The following is a 20,124-nucleotide window of genomic DNA, read 5'->3' as shown; positions in this document are numbered from 1 at the left end:
CATAATATGAGAGAGAGAGAGAGAGAGAGAGTGTGCACGTGTGCATGAGAAAGAAGTGTGTTTGTGTGTCTGCATGAATGTATTTGTGTGTGTGTGTGTGTGAGAGAGAGAGAGAGAGAGAGAGAGAGAGAGAGAGAGAGTTTCTATATGTGGGAGAGTGTGTGTGAGAAGAGAGATAGCATGTGTGTGTGTGTGTGTGTGTGTGTGTGTGAGTGGAGGGGAGAGAGAAAGAGAGAGAGAGAAACACAAAGAGAGACAGAGACATGGAAGTCTATGTGTGAGAGTGTGAAGGGGGAAAGAGTGTGTGTTTGCATTAGTACATGTGCATGTGTACATTGATGATGAAAAAACAGGTAGAGGGAGAGGAGACACACACAGAGGAGCAAACCCTAATGTATATTGCAAACCCTAACCATAGAGGGAAGCCATTTCCCTTCTCACACAATGCATAAAGCCATAATCCATAATACACAACACACACTATGTGTTGTGTCCACACACAGCTAACTCTAGCTAATGTCCACACACTATGACCAGCTAACCCTAGCTAATGTCCACACACAGCTAATCCTTGCTAATGTCCACACGCACGGTCATTTATGTCTCACACATGTTACTACCTAACATGCCAGCACATATAGTGCAGCTAGCACACACTGGCATCGAGCTTGAATCTCAACAGCCCCTCTCAAGCTCATAATGTACTGCCATAGATGAAGATGTAGATGAGCTTGGGCTATCAAAGCTCTCAACACTCCCCCTCAAGCTCATCCCACGTACTCCCAACATAGTACGGAAGTACTCAAACTTCTCCCTGCTAAGTGGCTTTGTAAAGATGTCGGACCTGCTCTTCAGTCTTCACATACTGCACGTCCATTGTACCATCCAACACTTTCTCTCTCACAAAATGATAGTGGACCTCTATGTGTTTGGTCTGCGCATGAAAAACTGGATTCTTGGCCAACTGTATGCTGCTCATGTTGTCACATGAATGGCAACCTTGCCATCAATAGGCTCACCCAAATCAGCCCAAGAGACTTTTTAACCATACTCTTTCACATGTAGCAATGGCTACACCCCTGTATTCAGCCTCTAAGCAACAGTAGGTTGCTTCTTGCTACTCCAACTCACCACGGCACTTCCAAGTGTAAAGGCATAACCACTAGTAGACCTCCTGTCATCATATGAGCTACCTGCCTAATCTGCGTCAGTGTAGCCATGTATATTCAAGCCTTTACCATGCTCATAAAGAAGACCATAATGTGCAACGGTCTTTACATATCGCATAATGCGTCTCACTGCATCCAAATGAGGTTTTCTGGGGCCCTGCTTCGGGCGTGTGATAGTGATGTAAATGAGACTTCCAACCATCTTTCTATACATAGATGGATCATCCAACTCTTCACCAAAATCAGCCCGCAGCTTTACATTCTGCTCCAAAGGTGTACTCATCATTGGCTTACACCCTGTCATCCCATATTTTGCCGACATATCCAATGCATATTGGCGTTGCACTAACCATGTACCTGCATGATCTTTGATCACTTCAATCCCAAGAAAATATCTTAATTCACCCAAGTCTTTCATGTCGAACTGCCCACTCAATACCTTCTTGACATGCATAACATCTGTAGCATGATCTCCTGTGACAATCAAGTCATCCATATAGATGACAAGTAGAACAATCCCATGATCTGTTTTCTTCACATAGAGTGAAGAATATGCTGAAGAAACCTGAAATCCAAGGGAGATAAGATATCGGCTCGTCATCTTATCACTCCAAGCACGAGGTGCTTGCTTCAAACCATATAATGCTTTCTTTAATTTGCATATATGAGTGGGATACCTTGGGTGTACATATCCTTCTGGCTGTGCCATATAAACTTCTTCTTGTAGATCACCATTTAGAAATGCATTTTTCACATCCATTTGATGCATTTTCCAACCATTTGCTGCAGCCATAGCAATGACTGCTCTCACTGTTTCCATCTTTACAACTGGACTAAATGTTTCATCATAGTCCAAGCCTTGGGTTTGTGCATAACCCTTAGCTACCAATCTTGCTTTATGACGTTCAATGGAACCATCTGACTTGCATTTCACTTTGTAAACCCATCTGCAACCAATGACAATTTTGTCCTGTGGTAATGCAACCAAATCCCATGTTTCATTATGAACCAATGCGTCCATCTCAACATCCATTGCCTTCTCCCAGACATGCTTTCCAATAGCTTTTGTATAGCATGTAGGTTCCACATGCTTCACGAAAGAGGTCATATATGCGTAATGCATAGCAAAATCACGATATGTCAACTTGTCAACTAGATACTTGACCCTTTGGGATCTCCGCAATGCATGCGGATCACTCTGAACACCTGTCACTCTAGCATGTGGAGGCACATATCTATCCTTCCTTGTACTAGGTGTGCGTAAAACTGGGATGCCAAGTTCCTCATCCAAACTCTCTGAACTTGACGATTCATAACCTTGGCCCTTATGGGCTGGGCTACACACGTGCTACAATGGCAATTACAATAGGAAGCAGGGCTGTAAGGCGGAGCGTGTAATTCCAATTCCTTCAACCTTCTTTTTCCCTTTATCCACAGCACTACTCCCAGTGCTCACACTCTCATGCCTCAAGCATCCTGACCATGGACGTATAGTGCTACTCTCAGACTCTGCTGGCCCAGACATAGAGATAGAACTTGCTTGTGGCAAGTTCACATGCACATCAACATCAAGAGAATCAATGACACCCTCATCCTTTGCTTTGTACCAACTAGCAAGTTCATCAAACACCACATCTCGTGAGATAACCACTTGCCTAGTTTGTGGATTGTAGCATTTATATGCCTTGCAATCTTGTGCATATCCGACAAACACACACTTTTCTGCCTTAGGATCCAACTTCCTCCTCCTCTCGTCAGGCACATGTACATAAGCTATGTAACCAAAAACTTTGAGGTGTCCAATGTCTGGCCTAAAATCTGTGAGCCGCATCTCTGGCATACTTCCATGTACGACTGCTGTGGGTGTCTTATTTAGTACATACACTGCGGTGGCACACGCTTCTGGCCAATAATAATCTGGCCTGCTCTTTTCATTGAGCATCACCCTGGCCACTTCACAAATGACTCTATTCTTCCTCTCAGCAACACCATTTTGCTGAGGTGTATACCTGCAAGTTAATTGCCTTCTTATGCCATGCTTTCTCAAGAAATGCTCAAAAGCATGTGAGGTGTATTCACCACCTCCATCTGTCCTCAAACATTTATCCAAGAACCATATTGCTTCTCTGCAAAAGCTTTGAAGTCCATAAACTTTCCCAACACTTCACTTTTCTCTCTGAGAAAGTAAATCCAAGTCATTCTGCTGAAATCATCAATAAATGTCACATATAATATAAACTGCCTTTAATGGATGGGTTTTGTGCAGGACTCCATACATCGCTATGAACTATAAGAGAATCCCAATGACGATGTTAGTAATTGGAAGACAATTATGAATTTCAGTAGTTTGACCTTTGACCCTATAGACCCAATTGAGGAATGACAAATTGAGAACCTAAGTAACTGAAATTTCCATGGGAAGTGTTTAGATGAAATTACTGGTATGATGGACCATTTTTGTGTTAAAGGATATAAATGAACTATTTTCTAAGGATGAGTTCGGTATGCTTCTTCTTATAGAAGGGATCTTTATCCCAAGATTCTGAGAGGGTTGACCAAACTTTAAGGAACCCCAGAATCAGTTGGATCTAAAGATGGATTTGAATTATAAATAAAGTAGTCTTTTCACCTAAGATTCTATGAGCGTCTGTTAAGTTGGAAAAATGGACTTGATTAAGAAGAGAAAGAGTCCCGCCCTGGGAGTAAGAATATGATTCTTACCGAGATTATTCTCTAGCTCTGCGAGATGAGGACATATAGCGTTTTTCAAGTGGGGTAGGATGTAAGATTCTTCCCTCCAGCTTTTGAGATGTAAGGGTGTGAGAACCTCTCCTTCAGCCTCTTGTAATCATCCCCCCTCGAAAATGGAAAAAGATCTTGTTTTACCCTGTTTTGGCCTTGAGAGAGAAAATATCTAGAGAGAGATAATTGAAATTTGAGATATTTTTGGATGCAAAAATCCTCCTAATGTCTAAAATGAATTCTCTTGAAACAGAAGTTCAAAATGAACTTTCCAATGTGCATTAGGAATTAATTGAATATGTGTATAAGAGACCTTAGCCTAAGGATCCACATTTTCAGAAATTTTTGGATTAAGGTCCAAATAGGGTTCCAAAGGGCCAACAGGATTAATCCAAGTGTTGGGATGAGATAAATACAATGAATAAAAGAAGAAAGCTAAAAAATGAGAATGCTCACATAAGATAAAGAGTTGACTGAGTACATGGTTTATAAGTTAAAAACTAAGGTATATTAGTTAAAAAAAGGAGATATTTTAGGTGAAATGATGCATTTTTGACACCTTGGTATGGAGAGGAAGACACTTGAGCTACGCACCTTCTTCATCATCATTTCTTGGGTTTTTTAATTTTTTTAAAAATATGATATTTTTATCTCTCGTCTCTCCTGGAGTAAACTAGATCAAAAAGGGAGCCAAACTGATCCAAATCTTTTCCAAATTGGGTCAAAAACTGAAGCTGGAAGGCTCTAAAATCTAGTTGGACTTGGTTAATGGCCTCCCTCACCTATAAATAGACCCTCATTCCTTTCTATTTTCATATTGGAGCATTACCATGCTATTATTTTCTCTAAATTAGCTTATTTCTATTATCTCTTTAATTTCCCTTTTCTCTTGAGAGCTTTGGAGTTTCTCTCTCCTCCAACCTCTCTTGGAGATTACTCTCTGTCTCTTGGTGGCCAAGGACTTGCTTGGGGCTTCACTTAACCTCTTCTTTCTTGAAGATTACCCTTTTCCCTAGGTGGCCAAGCCTCTTCCATGATGGCTACACCAATTTTGCAAGAAGGTAAAGAATGAAGCAAACCAAGGGTAAGCCTAAACAATGTTGTTTATGCTCTCTTTTAATGTTATTCTTCTTCCCAACCTCCCTCATGCTTGGGAAGTATTTTATTTTGTGGTTTTTCTCTTAAAACCATGCTTTTCTCGATTATGATAAATTAATGTTTATGTTTAAGCTTAGGTTTATACATAAACTAATTCTTAGGTTAAAAGTGTGATTTTAACCATTCTCAATTCATAGAAATTATGGGAAAGTTATGGCTTAAATTAGAAAATGAAGGTTTATACATAAATAACTTTATTCTAGAAGAGGAACTTTGAGTATTATCATTTCATAGAAAATGTGGGAAAGCTATGGCAAAATTTATAGCCTTAGAAAATGAATTTATGCATAATAATTTTTATACTAAAAGTGGAATTTTAATCATTATCATTTCATAGACGCGGGGAAGTTATGGTAAAAATTATATCATTAGAGAATGAATTTATGTAAAATAAATTTTATGCTAAAAGAGGAGTTTTGAGCATTATTCAATAGTTAGAAAATAAAGAAGGTTATGCACAAATTTTATAGAATCATTGAATGAATGTAGGAATGATGAGAATGGATGTGAATGAATGTAAGGATGGATGTTGTAAGGTTCCCCCCTCCCAAAATAGGGGAAACACTTAAGATAGTCCACTAAGTCTTACCTTGGAGAAAATTTCCTACTCATGCGACACCTTGACCATGCAGAGATTCAAGGATACGATTCAGAGGTAAGACCTAGTTCTATTCTACAGGGGGAGCGTGGTCTTCTAAAAATCAAATCACCCATAGGGTAATTGATCATATTTTTGGCAACTACTAGTCTTGATTCCTAGAGTGACAACGCGTTTTTCCTCATCCATGCAAGGCACAGCCGCTAGCCTAGTCTTCTAGAATAGAATTGCCCGAGAACCTATTTATCTAGCGTAGGGCTTTCACTTAATATGTTGGAAAGCTACCCGACTAATTGGGTCCACCCGTCCGTGGTGGATGGTGCCGTCTCGAGGCATTCCATCCTCCCACTTTCCACCCTACTCACACGTCAATTTGTTTTCTAATTAATCCTACCACACTGTTTGACATAAATAAACATGTTCCTTAATTAAGGCCCTTTTCACAAGGTTTGTTAAAATAGCCTTTTTCCACAGTACAATGATGCCAAAGACATGATTTATAAAAAAAGTTTATACATGAATCAATTTCATACAAGCCAAACCGGCTCTCTTATTCTTTTCCTTTATACTACCGATGATCTAGAATTCGGCCTTCTAGCCTCTACATGCTGGGCAAAACCCTACAAGACTATACACCTCATCGTCGGCCATTGGCGAGAGGACTCAAGCCGGCCTGTCGCCCTCTCAGGCTTCGTCACTCGATCCTTCTGCTCCTCAGAGAGGGATGTCTACGCACTAGGGTGGGCTAATTCACCGCACTAGCTTGGCCCCTCAGAACTAGGTAGCATCACAATCACTCGCCTCAATCTGCGAACCTCATTCTCCCAATGGTATGAGGGATACCATGGGCCAACTCGGGGCCTTACTAACGTCTCCACCGTTCGGCTACACAAGCACAAGAACGAGGCAGCGTCAAGGCAGGGAGAGTTGTACATGTACCTTAATTTAACCAAGATAACAATCCATTTACTAAACTAAACCATAGGACTAGAATCGATGTTACCTTCTTAAGAAAACAATCATTTTCACAAAGATTTTAGCATTTCAACTTGAGATTGTGATAAGACATTCTTTATTAAGGCATATGCTGTTGTTTAAAAGAATACAAACTTTAAGTAGTAAATCAATCAAATAGATCACTATTAACAATTAATAGAGAAGCTGAGGCCATACCTCAACCCCTAAGAATGCTACATAATTGAAAAAATATATATATATACCTTATAGAAATTTATTGTTTATTGTTGTATAATAAGAGTTTCATAACTTGATATATGAGAATAGAGAGTCTTCTAATACCTTCTCTTACGATTGAAATCATCCGATCATCCCCAAGCTTCATCTCCTCTTACTCGTACTCTGACTTTTCTCTCTTTCGAAGGTCTATGGCAAAATAGCCTTTTCTTGTGGCATACTATTCTTTCTTTAAAAGAAAAGCTACGGAGTTTTGGTCTCTTCCTCCGAAAGACCATAGCAATCTAACCTTCTCTTCTAAGAGATTAGATAAGAATGAAGGGATATATACATCTCAAGCTCTAGGATTACCTTAAGGCTACTTGCAACCTTCTTACAATTTTCCATGTGTAGAGACCCTGACAGAAGTAGAAAATTATTTCGGCCATAAGTCTCTGATAAGAACTTAGAATATAGTCATATAGGCAGTCAAAAGAACTGGAAGCCATCTAGTCTACAAGACAACGCAGGTAGGATAGGCAAAAACATCTATATATAGCTGCAAACGTGCCATCTTTAGAAACGCGTTGCTTTTCCACATTTTTAGTATGCATGGACTCTAAATATGTAAAAGTACTCTAAATATAACCTCTTATCACCTAAATTTGAATTTTTATTTTTGGAGATACTTATCTCTTAATAGAACTATTCTTGTCTTCTTATTTCTTTTAGGATTTTTGGAGCTAATATTTTTATTCTAACACTTTCCTAATGTTTCTAACCTTATTGTCTCACTCTTCTCTAAGTGCACTCTCTTTCCTTATTGAAATCTATATTAAAAGAGACACATACATGGCTTGTGGTTGTGGGAGGGACCTTATAGATGTGAATGGGTGTAGGAATGATGAGCATGGATGTGAATGAATATAAGGATGATGGGAATGGATGTGAATGAAGAGAATGGATGTGAATGAATGTAGGAATGGATGTGAATGAATGTAGGAATGGATGTGAATGGATGTAGGAATGATGAGAATGGATGTGAATGGATGTGAATGAATGTAGGAATGATGAGAATGGATGAGAATGAATGTAGGAATGATGAGAATGGATGTGAATGGGTATAGAAACGATGTGAATGGAAGTAAATGGATGTGAACAGATGTAAGAATGAAGTGAATGAATGTGATTGGATGTGAGTTGATGTGAAAATGATGAGATAGGATGTGAGTTAAAGTAGAAATGATGTGATAGGATATGAATTGATGTAATTGATGTGGAAATGATGTGATAGGATGTGAATTGATATGGGATGTGAAAATAATATGATATGATATGGATTGATATAGGAAAATATGGGAAGATGAGAAATGATGAGGAATAATGTGAAAGAATGTGGAATGATGAGAAAAGATGAGGAATAATGTGAAAGGATATGGAATGATGAGGAAAGATGATAATTTTATTTGGAACTATATTTATATGTGAAACGGGGACCTAAGTGAAAAAGTTGCAACAGCTTCTGAGAGACGGAGAGTCAATGAAGGACATCTCGTGTGGCAAGGTCGGTCAAGGTCTTGACCAACCTCGGTTTAATTAAAATGGTGAGCTTCCAGTACGGTGGATGAGGGACCAAGGAAGCGGCCTGAGTGAAGTGCTAGATCACCTCTGTGAAGGAGCCTAGAGGGTGCTGACCATACACTGCTCGGGCCCACCTAGGATACCCACGCATGCGTCGAGGAAGAAAATGAGTTGGAGTTTGTTTTTTGAACATGGGCATGGATCTGGTTGATTGACCTTGCTGGTCTTCAACAAATGAGTTCATGGCCCTTTTACATGGATCTTATTGGTTTGATCTTGGCTGATCTTCAACCGAGAGTCTATATGATTTTTATGTGATTATATTCCTAGGTACTATGGGCTAGGAACTATTGAAAATTCCCCTGAGTGAGCAGGTGGTGAGTGTTCTGGTTGCCAATGATGCCATAGGTACGCTGGGGAAGGGGATGAATGGAATACTTAATTATATTCCTGGCTACTATGAGCTAGGAACTATCGAAAAGGCCCCTGAGTGAGCAGAGGGTGAGCGTTCTGGTTGCCAATGATGCCATAGGTCGCCGAGGAAGGAATGACTGAAATTGGATTTTATGATTGGGAAGTGGAAAAGTTAGAAATTGAATCTGGATATTTTGGAGGATTATGATCAGTGATACTATGGTTTCATTTATGTTAGAATAAAATTCTCTTGGAGGAATCGCCTATGCTTTCTAGGTGAGGGAAGTTTTTTTCGAGTTCAGTTTTGGGAGAACCAAGGGATTAGTCTCCGGACATCCGGGCGAGGCCCCGAGTGGGAAACCCTACCCCGTGCGTGAGGTTGCTACTTCCACTGCTAGCTAGCTTCTCGGATTCGGGTGCACGGAGGGGGGACAGGGGTCTCACAAGTGGTATCAAAGCGAATTAGTTGAAGTTGAGCAACCAAGAAGCAAGAAATGTCAAAAATTTATGAATTACCAGTAAAAGATTATAATTGTGTGATGAAATTCATACAAATTGAGATTCAGAATGAAGATTCATAAATTGAGAAATGGGTCTTCACATGGAAGTACTGCAATTGTGTGGAATCCCTGACTTGCTTGAGGCCTAGATATGATGGCATTTACCTTATAACTCCAAGGACCATGATTACATGTATATACCGTGGATATAATTGCAACTCTTTACTGACAATATATATGAGTGAGTCTAAGACCTCGAAGTTATAAGCAAAAATGCTATCCTAGATGATGATTTCGGATGCTGGTTGATATGATTTTAGAATTCTGGTTGAGAATTGATTAATTGACTTGGATTCCGATTGAAAGATGATAATTTTTGAATTTTGGTTGAAAGTAGATAAGTTGAATAAAGTCCTAATGGGGATGAATGAAGAGAATCCCAGTGACGATGTTAGTAACTGGAAGACAATTATGAATTTCAACAGTTTGACCTTTGACCCAGTAGACCCAATTCAGAAATGACAAATTGAGAACCTAAGTAACTGAAATTTCCAAGGGAAGTGTTCAGATGAAATTACTGGTATGATGGACCATTTTTGTGTTAAGGATCTGAATGAACTATTTTCTGAGGATGAGTTCTGTATGCTTCTTCTTATAGAAGGGATCTTTATCCCAAGATTTTGAGAGCCTGGTTGACCAAACTTTAAGGAACCCCAGAATCAGTTGGATCTAAAGATGGATTTGAATTATAAATAAAGTAGTCTTTTCACCTAAGATTCTTTGAGCATCTGTTAAGTTTGAAAAATGGACTTGATTAAGAAGAGAGAGTCCCACCCTAGGAGTAAGAAGATGATTCTTATTGAGATTATCCTCTACTTGCGAGATGAGGACATCTCGATCCTCTACCTGCGAGATGAGGACATCTCGCGTTTTTGAAGTGGGGTAGGATGTAAGATTCTTCCCTCTAGCTTTTGAGATGTAAAGGTGTGAGAACCTCCCCTTCAGCCTCTTGTAATCATCCCCTCTTAGAAATGGAAAAAGATCTTGTTTTACCTTGTTTTGGCCTTGAGAGAGAAAAGGTCTAGAGAGAGGTAATTCAAAATTGAGATATTTTTGGATGTAAAAATTCTCCTAATGTCTAAAATGAATTTCCCTGAAACAGAAGGTCAAAATGAACTTTCCAATGTACATTAGGAATTAATTGAATATGTGTATAAGAGAGCTTAGCCTAAGAGGGTCCACATTTTCAGAAATTTTTGGATTAAGATCCAAATAGGGTTCCAAAGGGCCAATAGGATTAATCCAAGTGTTGGGATGAGATAAATACAATGAATAAAAGAAAATAGCCCAAAAATGAGTAAATGCTCACATAATAAAATGAAGAGTTGACTGAGTACATGGTTTATTAGTTAAAAACTAAGGTATATTAGTAAAAAAAAAGAGATATTTAGGTGAAATGATGCATTTTTGACACCTTGGTAAGGAGAGGAAGACACTTGAGCTAGGAACCTTCATCATCATCATTTCTTGGGTTTTTTAATTCAAAAAATATGATATTTTTATCTCTCCTCTCTCCTAGAGCAAACTGGATAAAATTATCCAAATTGGGTCAAAGCTAAAGCTGGAAGGCTCTGGAACCTAGTTGGGCTTGGTTAGTGGTCTCCCTCACCTATAAATAGACCCTCATTCCTTTCTATTTTCATATTGGAGCATTACCATGCTAGTATTTTCTCTAAATTAGCTTATTTCTATTCTCTCTCTAATTTCCCTCTTCTCTAGAGAGCTTTGGAGTTTCTCTCTCCTCCAACCTGTCTTGAAGATTACTCTCTCTCTCTCTCTCTCTCTCTCTTGGTGGCCAAGGACTTGCTTGGGGCTTCACTAAACCTCTTATTTCTTGAAGATTACCCTTTCCCCTTTGGTGGCCAAGCCTCTTTCATGAGGGCTACACCATTTTTGCAAGGTAAAGAATCAAGCAAACCAAGAGTAAGCCTAAACAATGTTGTTTATGCTCTCTTTTAATGTTATTCTTCTTCCCAACCTCCCTCACGCTTGGGAAGCATTTTATTTTGTGGTTTTTCTCTTAAAACCATGCTTTTCTTGACTATGATGAATTAATGTTTATATTAAGCTTAGGTTTATACATAAACTAATTCTTACATTAAAAGTGTGATTTTAACCATTCTCAATTCATAGAAACTGCAGGGAAGTTATGGCAAAATTTTCTTATTAGAAAATGAAGGTTTATACATAAATAATTTTATTCTAAAAGAGGAACTTTGAGTATTATCATTTCATAGAAAATGTGGGGAAGCTATGGTAAAATTTATAGCCTTAGAAAATGAATTTATGCATAATAATTTTTATGCTAAAAGTGAAAATTTAATCATTATCATTTCATAGAAAACGTGGGGAAGTTATGGTAAATTTTATATCATTAGAGAATGAATTTATGCAAAATAAATTTTATGCTAAAAGAGGAGTTTTGAGCATTATTCAATAGTCAAAAAAATAAAGAAAGTTATGCACAAATTTTATAGAATCATTGAATGAATGTAGGAATGATGAGAATGGATGTGAATGAATATAAGGATGGATGTGAATGGGTGTAGGAATGATGAGCATGGATGCGAATGAATATAAGGATGATGGAAATGGATGTGAATAGGTGTGAATGAATATTGGAATGATGAGAATGGATATGAATGGATGTGAATGAATATAGGAATGATGAGAATGGATGTGAATGGATGTAGGAATGATGAGAGTGGATGTGAATGGATGTGAATGAATGTAGGAATGATGAGAATGGGTATAGGAACGATGTGAATGGAAGTAAATGGATATGAATGGATGTAAGAATGATGTGAATGGATATAGGAATGATGTGAACGGATGTAAGAATGAAGTGAATGAATGTGATTGGATGTGAGTTGATGTGGAAATGATAAGATAGGATGTGAGTTGAAGTAGAAATGATGTGGTAGGATATGAATTGATGTGGAAATGATGTGATAGGATGTGAATTGATGTGGGATGATGTGATTGGATGTGAGTTGATGTGGAAATCATGTGATGTGATATGGATTGACGTAGAAAAATATGGGAAGATGAGAAATGATGAGGAATAATGTGAAAGGATGTGGAATGATAAGAAAAGATGAGGAATAATGTGAAAGGATGTGGAATGATGGGAATTTTATTTGGAACTGTATTTATATGTGAAACCTGTTTTTTAAAGATTGTTTTATGTCAAGAATGTTGGGGAAGAATTTTGACCATCTTGTGAATGAGGTCGTGGACCTAAGTGAAAAAGTTACAAAAAACAGCTGATGGAGAGTCAATGAAGGACGTCTCGCGTGGTGGTAAGGTCGACGGAGGTCTTGAATAGCCTCGGTTCGATTAAAATAGTAAGCTTACAGTGCTCGGGCTCTGGGTCGCCTAGGATACCCATGCATGCGTCGAGGAAGAAAATGAGTTGGAGTTTGTTTTCTGAACACGGGCATGGATCTGGTTGATTGACCTTGCTGGTCTTTATGGATGAGTTCATGGCCCTTTTACATGGATCTTGTTGGTTGATCTTGCTGATCTTCAACTGAGAGTCCATATGATTTTTATGTGATTATATTCCTAGGTATTATGGGCTAGGAACTATTGAAAATGCCCCTGAGAGTGAGTAGGTGGTGAGCGTTCTGGTTGCCAATGATACCATAGGTACACACTGAGGAAGGGGATGAATGTAATAATTAATTATATTCCTGGGTATATGAGCTAGGAACTATCGAAAAGGCCCTTGAGTGAGCAGAGGGTGAGCATTCTGGTTGCCAATGATGCCAATGGTATGGCGAGTAAGGAATGACTGAAATTGGATTTTATGATTGGGAAGTGGAAAAGTTGGAAATTGGATCTCGATATTTTGGAGGATTATGATGATCAGTGATACTATGGTTTCATTTCAAGTTTGCTTTACAGTCGAATCTGTGAAAGGTAATTTCATATTGGGTGTGTAAGTGGTATGTCTGAAATGTACTTTGCATGAATTCAGCCAAGGGGCCTGGGAACTCTTTTCCCTGGTACTCGGGACGAAACATAACCAATTTTCTAAATGGATCCTATCAATACAATGGTTGGGCGGTTGGCTAACCCATGGGATTAGATGGGGTTCGTCTGGACTGATGGATCCCTAATTAAAATTCAATTATGTTCAAGTTATGATAGTTGAAGTAAATCATGGATAATCCTTGTTCTATGGAAAAGAATCAACGGCTTTGCCTCTTGACGGGAACAAAAGCGTTAGTCTCTATGATCCAAGTGCAAGTTCCTCCCTTGATCGGGCCATGTGACCTACGGGTTTGGTCGGAATGAAAAAGGGTAAATTAAGGCTCTTGACCATGTTAGAATAAAATTCTCTTGGAGGAATCGCCTATGTTTTTTGGGTGAGGGAAGTTTTTTTCGGGTTCGGTTTTGGGAGAATTGAGGGATTAGTCTCTTGTCCATGGGCAAGGCCTCGAGTGGGAAACCCTGCCGTGTGTGTGAGGTTGCTACTTCCGCCGCTAGCTTCCCGGATTCCGGTGCGCGGAGGAGGCAGGGGTCTCATAGGTTTGTGCTTTGTAGGGTCCCATATGGTATCCAAGGTATATTTCGTGAGGCGGGTACTGTTGGTACATTGGTGCGGCAGGTTGATAGTGGGTTCCTGATAGTGGGCTCTCTCTCTTTCATGGGACAATTCCGGGTCCTAGAGAGTGGGTTCCTGACCTTGGGTTGGCACAAAACTATGGTCTTGGTACAGATCTGCTATTCAAGTGATTGGCATGCCCCCTCAGACTGGTGGATTAGCCTACGTTGGGTTACTTTCATTTGGCCCTATGTCCAGTCTATGGTCTAGAGGAGGAATGGGCTCTCTTTTAGACTAGTGTGTTCCATGCCTCTATCCCTGGGATGTGGCTTGTTTGAGTGCATGTTTTCTAGGATAAAGTCTCTGAGTTTTGAAGCAAGACTTCTCTGTGAATGCGTTGGGGACTTTGGGTCTTGCTCTAAGGTACATGGTTTGCCCATGCACTCGGCCACCAATCCGCTTGCCTCTAAGTCAGGGGTAATGCATCTTGTGTTGGGATGCTCCTTGCTTTTGCTACTGGTGCTATCAAAAACTAACATCATTTGGCTCCGAGCTGTGTTAACTGAAGGGTCTGATCTTACAAATAGAAGGGTTGATGTTGTCGATGAGAAAAGAGGGTTGTTTTGCACAAATTTCCCCGAGCATAAGTGCAGGAATGGGGGGAGTGGTAATGCTGGATTCTCTTCTCTGAACAGTTTCTGATTTTTTTGGTGAATGTATGACTGTATGTTGGTTAAGGAACATGCATTCTCTTGACAAGTACGTACGTACGCTTGTGGAAGGTACGACTGTGCACTTTTATTAGATGGCATGGGTGTGGCTGAGTCAAGGTACAGAGGTTTGCTGGAAGGACATGGATGTGGCTAAGAAGAAGGTACGGGCATACGCTTGTGAACGAACAGGTGTACGCTTTCTGGCTCAGGCATATCTCCTAAATGCATCGGGGGATGAAGTGTCTTCTGACAACCACCCCCTAATATTCTCCTGACTATACAACTGTACCCTTTGTGTATCCCTCTTCAATGCTCTTTATACCCTTGTAAATATTATTTATTCTCCTTGAATGCACACTGCTCATATTTATGGATCAGATTTGGAAAGATCTACCCAAAAGGAAGGAACGACCGTGGTTAAGAAACGAATGGCTGTGGCTTTGAGAAGCGTATGGCCGTACTCTTCTCAAAAGACAAGCAGAGCCAAAAAATGCGTCAATCCTTCTCTTGAGATTTTTGAGATTTTGGGTTTTTTCTTGATGTTTTTTTGTGTTTTCTTTTTATGAGTGGCTTGAGCTAACCTCAAGCTACCCAATGGTACGTAGAATGTTAACTAATCTTATTTACCTAAGACTAATTAAGGGATTAAGCTACTTATGCAATCTATGTTGAAGAAAAAAAAAATCATGAACTTCAAGAGAAAAATTAGGCACTTACTTGTGTGACCCACTTTTGATGAAGAACTCCCAAGCTCCTCATGCTCCATTGAACTCCATTGTTGAAGAAGACAAGATCGAACAAACAAACAAACAAACAAACATACCAAACATACAACTACCGATGGATTTGCATTCCAACCGGGCTATGCGATGACTCTAGCCAAGTGATAGAGTGTGAAGGAACCTAACCTAAATGCCCATCCTTGGTAGTAGTGCCAAAGATGTTAACCAAATTAACATGCTACCTTGCACTAGAGAGGGAAAAAAGAAGAGAAGGAACACCATGCAAGGGTCGGTTTGGAGACTAGCACTTAGCCAATCCTAATGAGGGTTAACTCCTCCCCGATGTGAGGTCACTAGGGGGTCACTGCAACTCCACTTGTGTCACCCAAATGGAGCTTCCACAAGCTAGGTAGAGAGAAAAGAGGAAGCGAGCTATGGAAAACTCTACCTTTAATCAATGCCTTTGTGTGTGCATGAGTGATCTCAAGAAGAAGACAAGAAGAGGGAGAAGAGAGAGAAAGACAAGAATCATCACCTACATGCACACACCCACAATCAAGCAGCAAGCATGCATTCACAAACACAAGCCTACCACCACTACCACGAGAGAGAGAGAGAGAGAGAGAGAGAGAGAGAGAGAGAGAGAGAGAGAGAGAGAGAGAGAGAGAGAGAGAAGGCAAAACTCAATTTGTGATAATGGAATTGTCCCTTTTCATATTTCATAAATCAATGATATATATGAGCTCACTTTTTACAATGGGGCCGGTCACCCATTTACAATTGGGGGCCCAAAATTGATTTCCTAGCTCTATGTACACCTAGGCTTATTCCTGTCAGATTAGCATTACACAAGTCGTAAGCTCGGTCATCCCATATATCTTTTACATGAAGCGCTTAGCACAGTTACATATTAATGAGTTACAAGAAATGGTAACCACACTTGAAAATGATGTTAACTCGTGTGGTTAGCAATATTGTCAAATGAAATGCATTTTTATAAGTAAATATCTTGAAATTTTTACCCATAAAAAATTCAAAATATGTAAAAAAAATTGAAGCATTCAAAGATGATAAGAATTCTCATATATATAAAGTGCATATAAGATGATAATCTAATTCAAAATTACCTCATGCATGCACATAAAGTGCAATATGCCATGGTTTAGTGTTGCACATATTGAAAGTTTTGTCGATGAAAGTGATTGTAGACTAATGGTCAAAAAGATGTAGTATTTGCCTCACGAAAAAAGGAAACACACGTGCAATTGAAAATTCGTTGTTGAAAAGTAAAAAGAAATGCTTTAAAAAATAAAGTACTTTGAATCATCATGCAATCCACAATGTTGGGATGCGTGATTCTCTTGCTTCCATGACTCTTGAAGTGACATAGAAAAATAAAGTAGGAGACATCACCATGTAAATTTGTTTATTTTCCCTTCCTTTGCCACCTTACTAAAAACATTATTGTGAGATATATCTAGATATTATACAAATCTCTTTGTGATATACAAATCATAATTGAAAGTCATATATATATATATATATGTATATATGCATGAGTTGTAATACTTGAAACTTTATGAGGTTAAAGGTGAGGCTGAGCTTTTTAATTTTGTTTTTGGGACTCTTAACCAAAGTAAAGATGAGAGGTGGAAATGCACAAGAAATAGTATGTTGGTTGGGGAAACTTGAACTTGTGGTGTAAAGCATACGAGATTTTATTTAGCTCTACCTAGAAATCTTTAGTGTTGCTAGCTTGCTTTTCAAGAAAAAGGGTGAAAGGCAAGTATGTGAACTTGGTTCGGTAGGCATGCTTGGTTTGTCAGTTGTGGGATTGTTTTTCTTTTTTTAATTTTTAAAAAGAATGCAACTTTTCCATCTCCCAGCAATAAAGCCAAGGGTTCACGTGTCTCATTTAATTAAATTATGAATGCATTTATAGTATTGCATGCTTCACATTAGTCTATCTCATGAATATGTATTTGACAATTAGACTCTAGAGCATGAATTATAGAGCTTTAATTTTATATATATCACTCACTCTAGTGGACACTTAAGGGGTGGAACTTGTAAGTATAGCCTTATGGTGATGTTCACATGAGCCATTCATGGATTTTCAAATAAAAGCATGATTGTTAATTGAAGATCAATCGTACTTGAAGGACTCCCATTAATTAGAGGACTCCCATTAAATTAAGGAGTGAGTGTTTAATACATAGAACTTGGAATTGTAGGTAGGGCTGAAATTTGAAGGCCTACCCTAACCATAATTGCTTTTTAATGGGCCTCATGCCCATTTTTGAACATTTTGGCTGGTAAAATACTTGAAAAATTTTAAAATGCTCATAAAAAATTACATTAAAATACAAAAAACTTGCTATAATTCACCAAACCCATCAATTTTGAAGGGCAAGGGTGCCCATAAAAATCAAGCATGGCCCTAATCTTCAATTTGAAGGACATAAACTAGGTGGACCTTCAAATATAAATATGGGTAAAATCTAGAGAAATTTATAGTGGGCTTTTTTTTGCAACCCAATTTGACAAGTGGCCTTGTCTAGAAGGTTTGAAGGGCTTTGATGTCTTGTGGAGGCTTCAAATTTGAGCAGTGAATTGTAGGTCAAAGTTTACTTTGGTTTTTGAAGCCAATGGAGAAATGGCGTAGGTATGAAACAACGTTGGATGTGGAGAAATGTCACATGTAAAGTTGCCATGGCCGATCCTTCAAATTAGGTGGTTGTCTATGAAGCTGGATGATGTTTCGTTTTCTTAGGGATGCTCATGGGCGGCTTTAGAAAGGCGACGGCGGCATGAAACGTTGTGTTTGTGGACACAGATTAAAAGTGGAGGGAGGAGTTGACTGGTGACTCGTGAGCAGGAAGGAGCACTGAAGCCAGTTTTCACACTTTAATTAAAATATCTAGCTGCGTGCTTCTTGTTGGGCAGCTGGCCGACGTTACGTTAGCTGTCACGTCTTCTGTCAGTAGTTTGAATGGTCACTCGCCGACTCTTGTCTCTGTGTGTGTGTGTGGTCACTCGCCGACTCTTGTCTCTGTGTGTGTGTGTGTGTGTGTGTGTGTCCGCTTAGCTTTTTGACTTTGGGAGTACATTTAAAATTATATAATGAAAGCCAGCGGCGCTACACCTAGCTGCTTTCCTCGATTTGCTTCTTCTTAATCTGTTTTCTACCACGCACAAATTTGTCTGATCCATAAATATGGGTCGTCGTCGGACCTCATCACGGCCATCGACGACTACTTCATAAGCTATATCCATCTTATGTATTTATTTCCACACAGCGATTTATAGTTGTGTTTTTGAGAGAAGATCACGTCTGCCAGCTGCAGCTGCAGCACCGGAGAAGCAGGCCAATTTGGAGGGGGGCGATCATGTGGCGCTGGATTCCTTCATGCAGCTGCACCATACAGCAGCTACTACTGCCACTAATTATACTACTAGGCTTCATGTTGCTGCACAGCTCCTCCGCTCATGACGCCGACGTTGCACTCGATCTACAAGGTACGTCGCGTGTATCGACTCCCTAATTGGTCCAACGCCCCTGCAGCTTCAATATAACAATATGCTGCAGCAGCTACACTCTAGATTAAAATCACGATTCTAGTCTTCGATATTTCATTACTCCATGATCTCGAGGCGTGCCCGCCCCTTATCGACTGCTGCGGGTAGTACGTCCCACACATGAGACTAGATACGTAGGTGCTTAATTTGGGTCTCCATGATGCCAGTATTTTTTGTAAAATTGGGAAATGGTGATAGGTAGAAGCTCGCAGAAGACAAGTCTGGTGCGTGACAGAGCTTGGGATGTCTCGCCCTCTTTCGGGCTACTGTGGTGCAGGCACAAGCATTGGGTACTGAAGGGCACAGCGCATGTGAGTTTTGTTTTCGAAGATTAATACGAAAGAATTAATTCATACAATATACAGCTGATAAGTCACAAATTATATCTAAATAATTCAGACAATTACTCACATTGCTCACGGATAATATTGCTGCGTGGTGTTGGTGTGTGGGGATCAGAAGAGCATTACGAGTGCTGCTACCACCACTAGTACAGTAGCTGCCATGGATCGTGGTGAAGTAGTAGTGGTGGAATCGGAAAGAAGGTCGCTGGAGGCCGCCGCGCCGCGGGGCGGCGGCGGGGTGCAGGAGGAGGAGCCGGACTACGCGGGCGACTACACCCCATCCCACAACGTCGACACGGGGCTCTCGCCCCTGCCTTCCCCCGTGCAAGTCACAGTGATTCACGGGAGGAGGAGGAGGCTGCTGCAAGACTACACTCCCATGGCCAACGCCAATAGCAGCCCGCCTGTTGGGCGGAAGCTCATGTGATCGTTCAATCTCTCTTTACGCTCCAACAAGAAGTTTACTTTCCCATGGGAGCAAAAAGTGTAATCGAAATTCTAATTTGAATATATTGTTAGATCTCTCATCTGTACATTAACAACTAATGCTATAGACTGTCTTTATTTCTTCCACAAGCACAGTTCATATGAGGGACAAGTTCTTCGTTTGAGGCCCGAGGGACACACAAAAGCACTTGGACGTTTCCTTTACACACACACACACTAGATAGTCTTGCCTTCAATGTATGACAAAGAGAAGAGTAAAACCACTTAAACACAATAAGTTTATTACAAACACTCTTGTGGGCAAAATAGGTAGTATTTTCTGAAAACGAGAAACATTTGGCATTTTTCAAAGATTCTATCAAAAAAATCAAT

General features: G+C 39.7%; 1 protein-coding gene across 1 annotated transcript; it reads left to right on the top strand.

The window, feature by feature from the left end:
• The first annotated feature begins 18,627 nt into the window (after window positions 1-18,627).
• LOC147623719 (uncharacterized) lies at window positions 18,628-19,828 on the top strand. The gene is made up of 3 exons (XM_086820331.1): window positions 18,628-18,901; window positions 19,160-19,272; window positions 19,421-19,828. The coding sequence occupies exons 1-3, from the start codon at window positions 18,772-18,774 to the stop codon at window positions 19,730-19,732; spliced, it is 555 nt and encodes a 184-aa protein (XP_086676457.1). The 5' UTR covers window positions 18,628-18,771; the 3' UTR covers window positions 19,733-19,828.
• Window positions 19,829-20,124: the final 296 nt, after the last annotated feature.

Source organism: Cibotium barometz, chromosome 26 (assembly GCF_041138505.1).
Source record: "Cibotium barometz isolate CiBa-2024 chromosome 26, ASM4113850v1, whole genome shotgun sequence".
NCBI lineage: Eukaryota > Viridiplantae > Streptophyta > Polypodiopsida > Cyatheales > Cibotiaceae > Cibotium > Cibotium barometz.
Note: the sequence above shows the minus strand (reverse complement) of the source record. Positions and strands in the feature narration are given on the sequence as shown.

Excerpts from the sequence above, each read along its gene's own strand:
- LOC147623719 (XM_086820331.1), top strand. The coding sequence starts at position 18,772 with ATGTGGCGCTGGATTCCTTCATGCAGCTGCACCATACAGCAGCTACTA. Across the intron at positions 18,902-19,159 it reads CGTTGCACTCGATCTACAAG|GTAGAAGCTCGCAGAAGACA; the intron begins GTACGTCGCGTG and ends AAATGGTGATAG. Across the intron at positions 19,273-19,420 it reads TACTGAAGGGCACAGCGCAT|AAGAGCATTACGAGTGCTGC; the intron begins GTGAGTTTTGTT and ends TGTGGGGATCAG.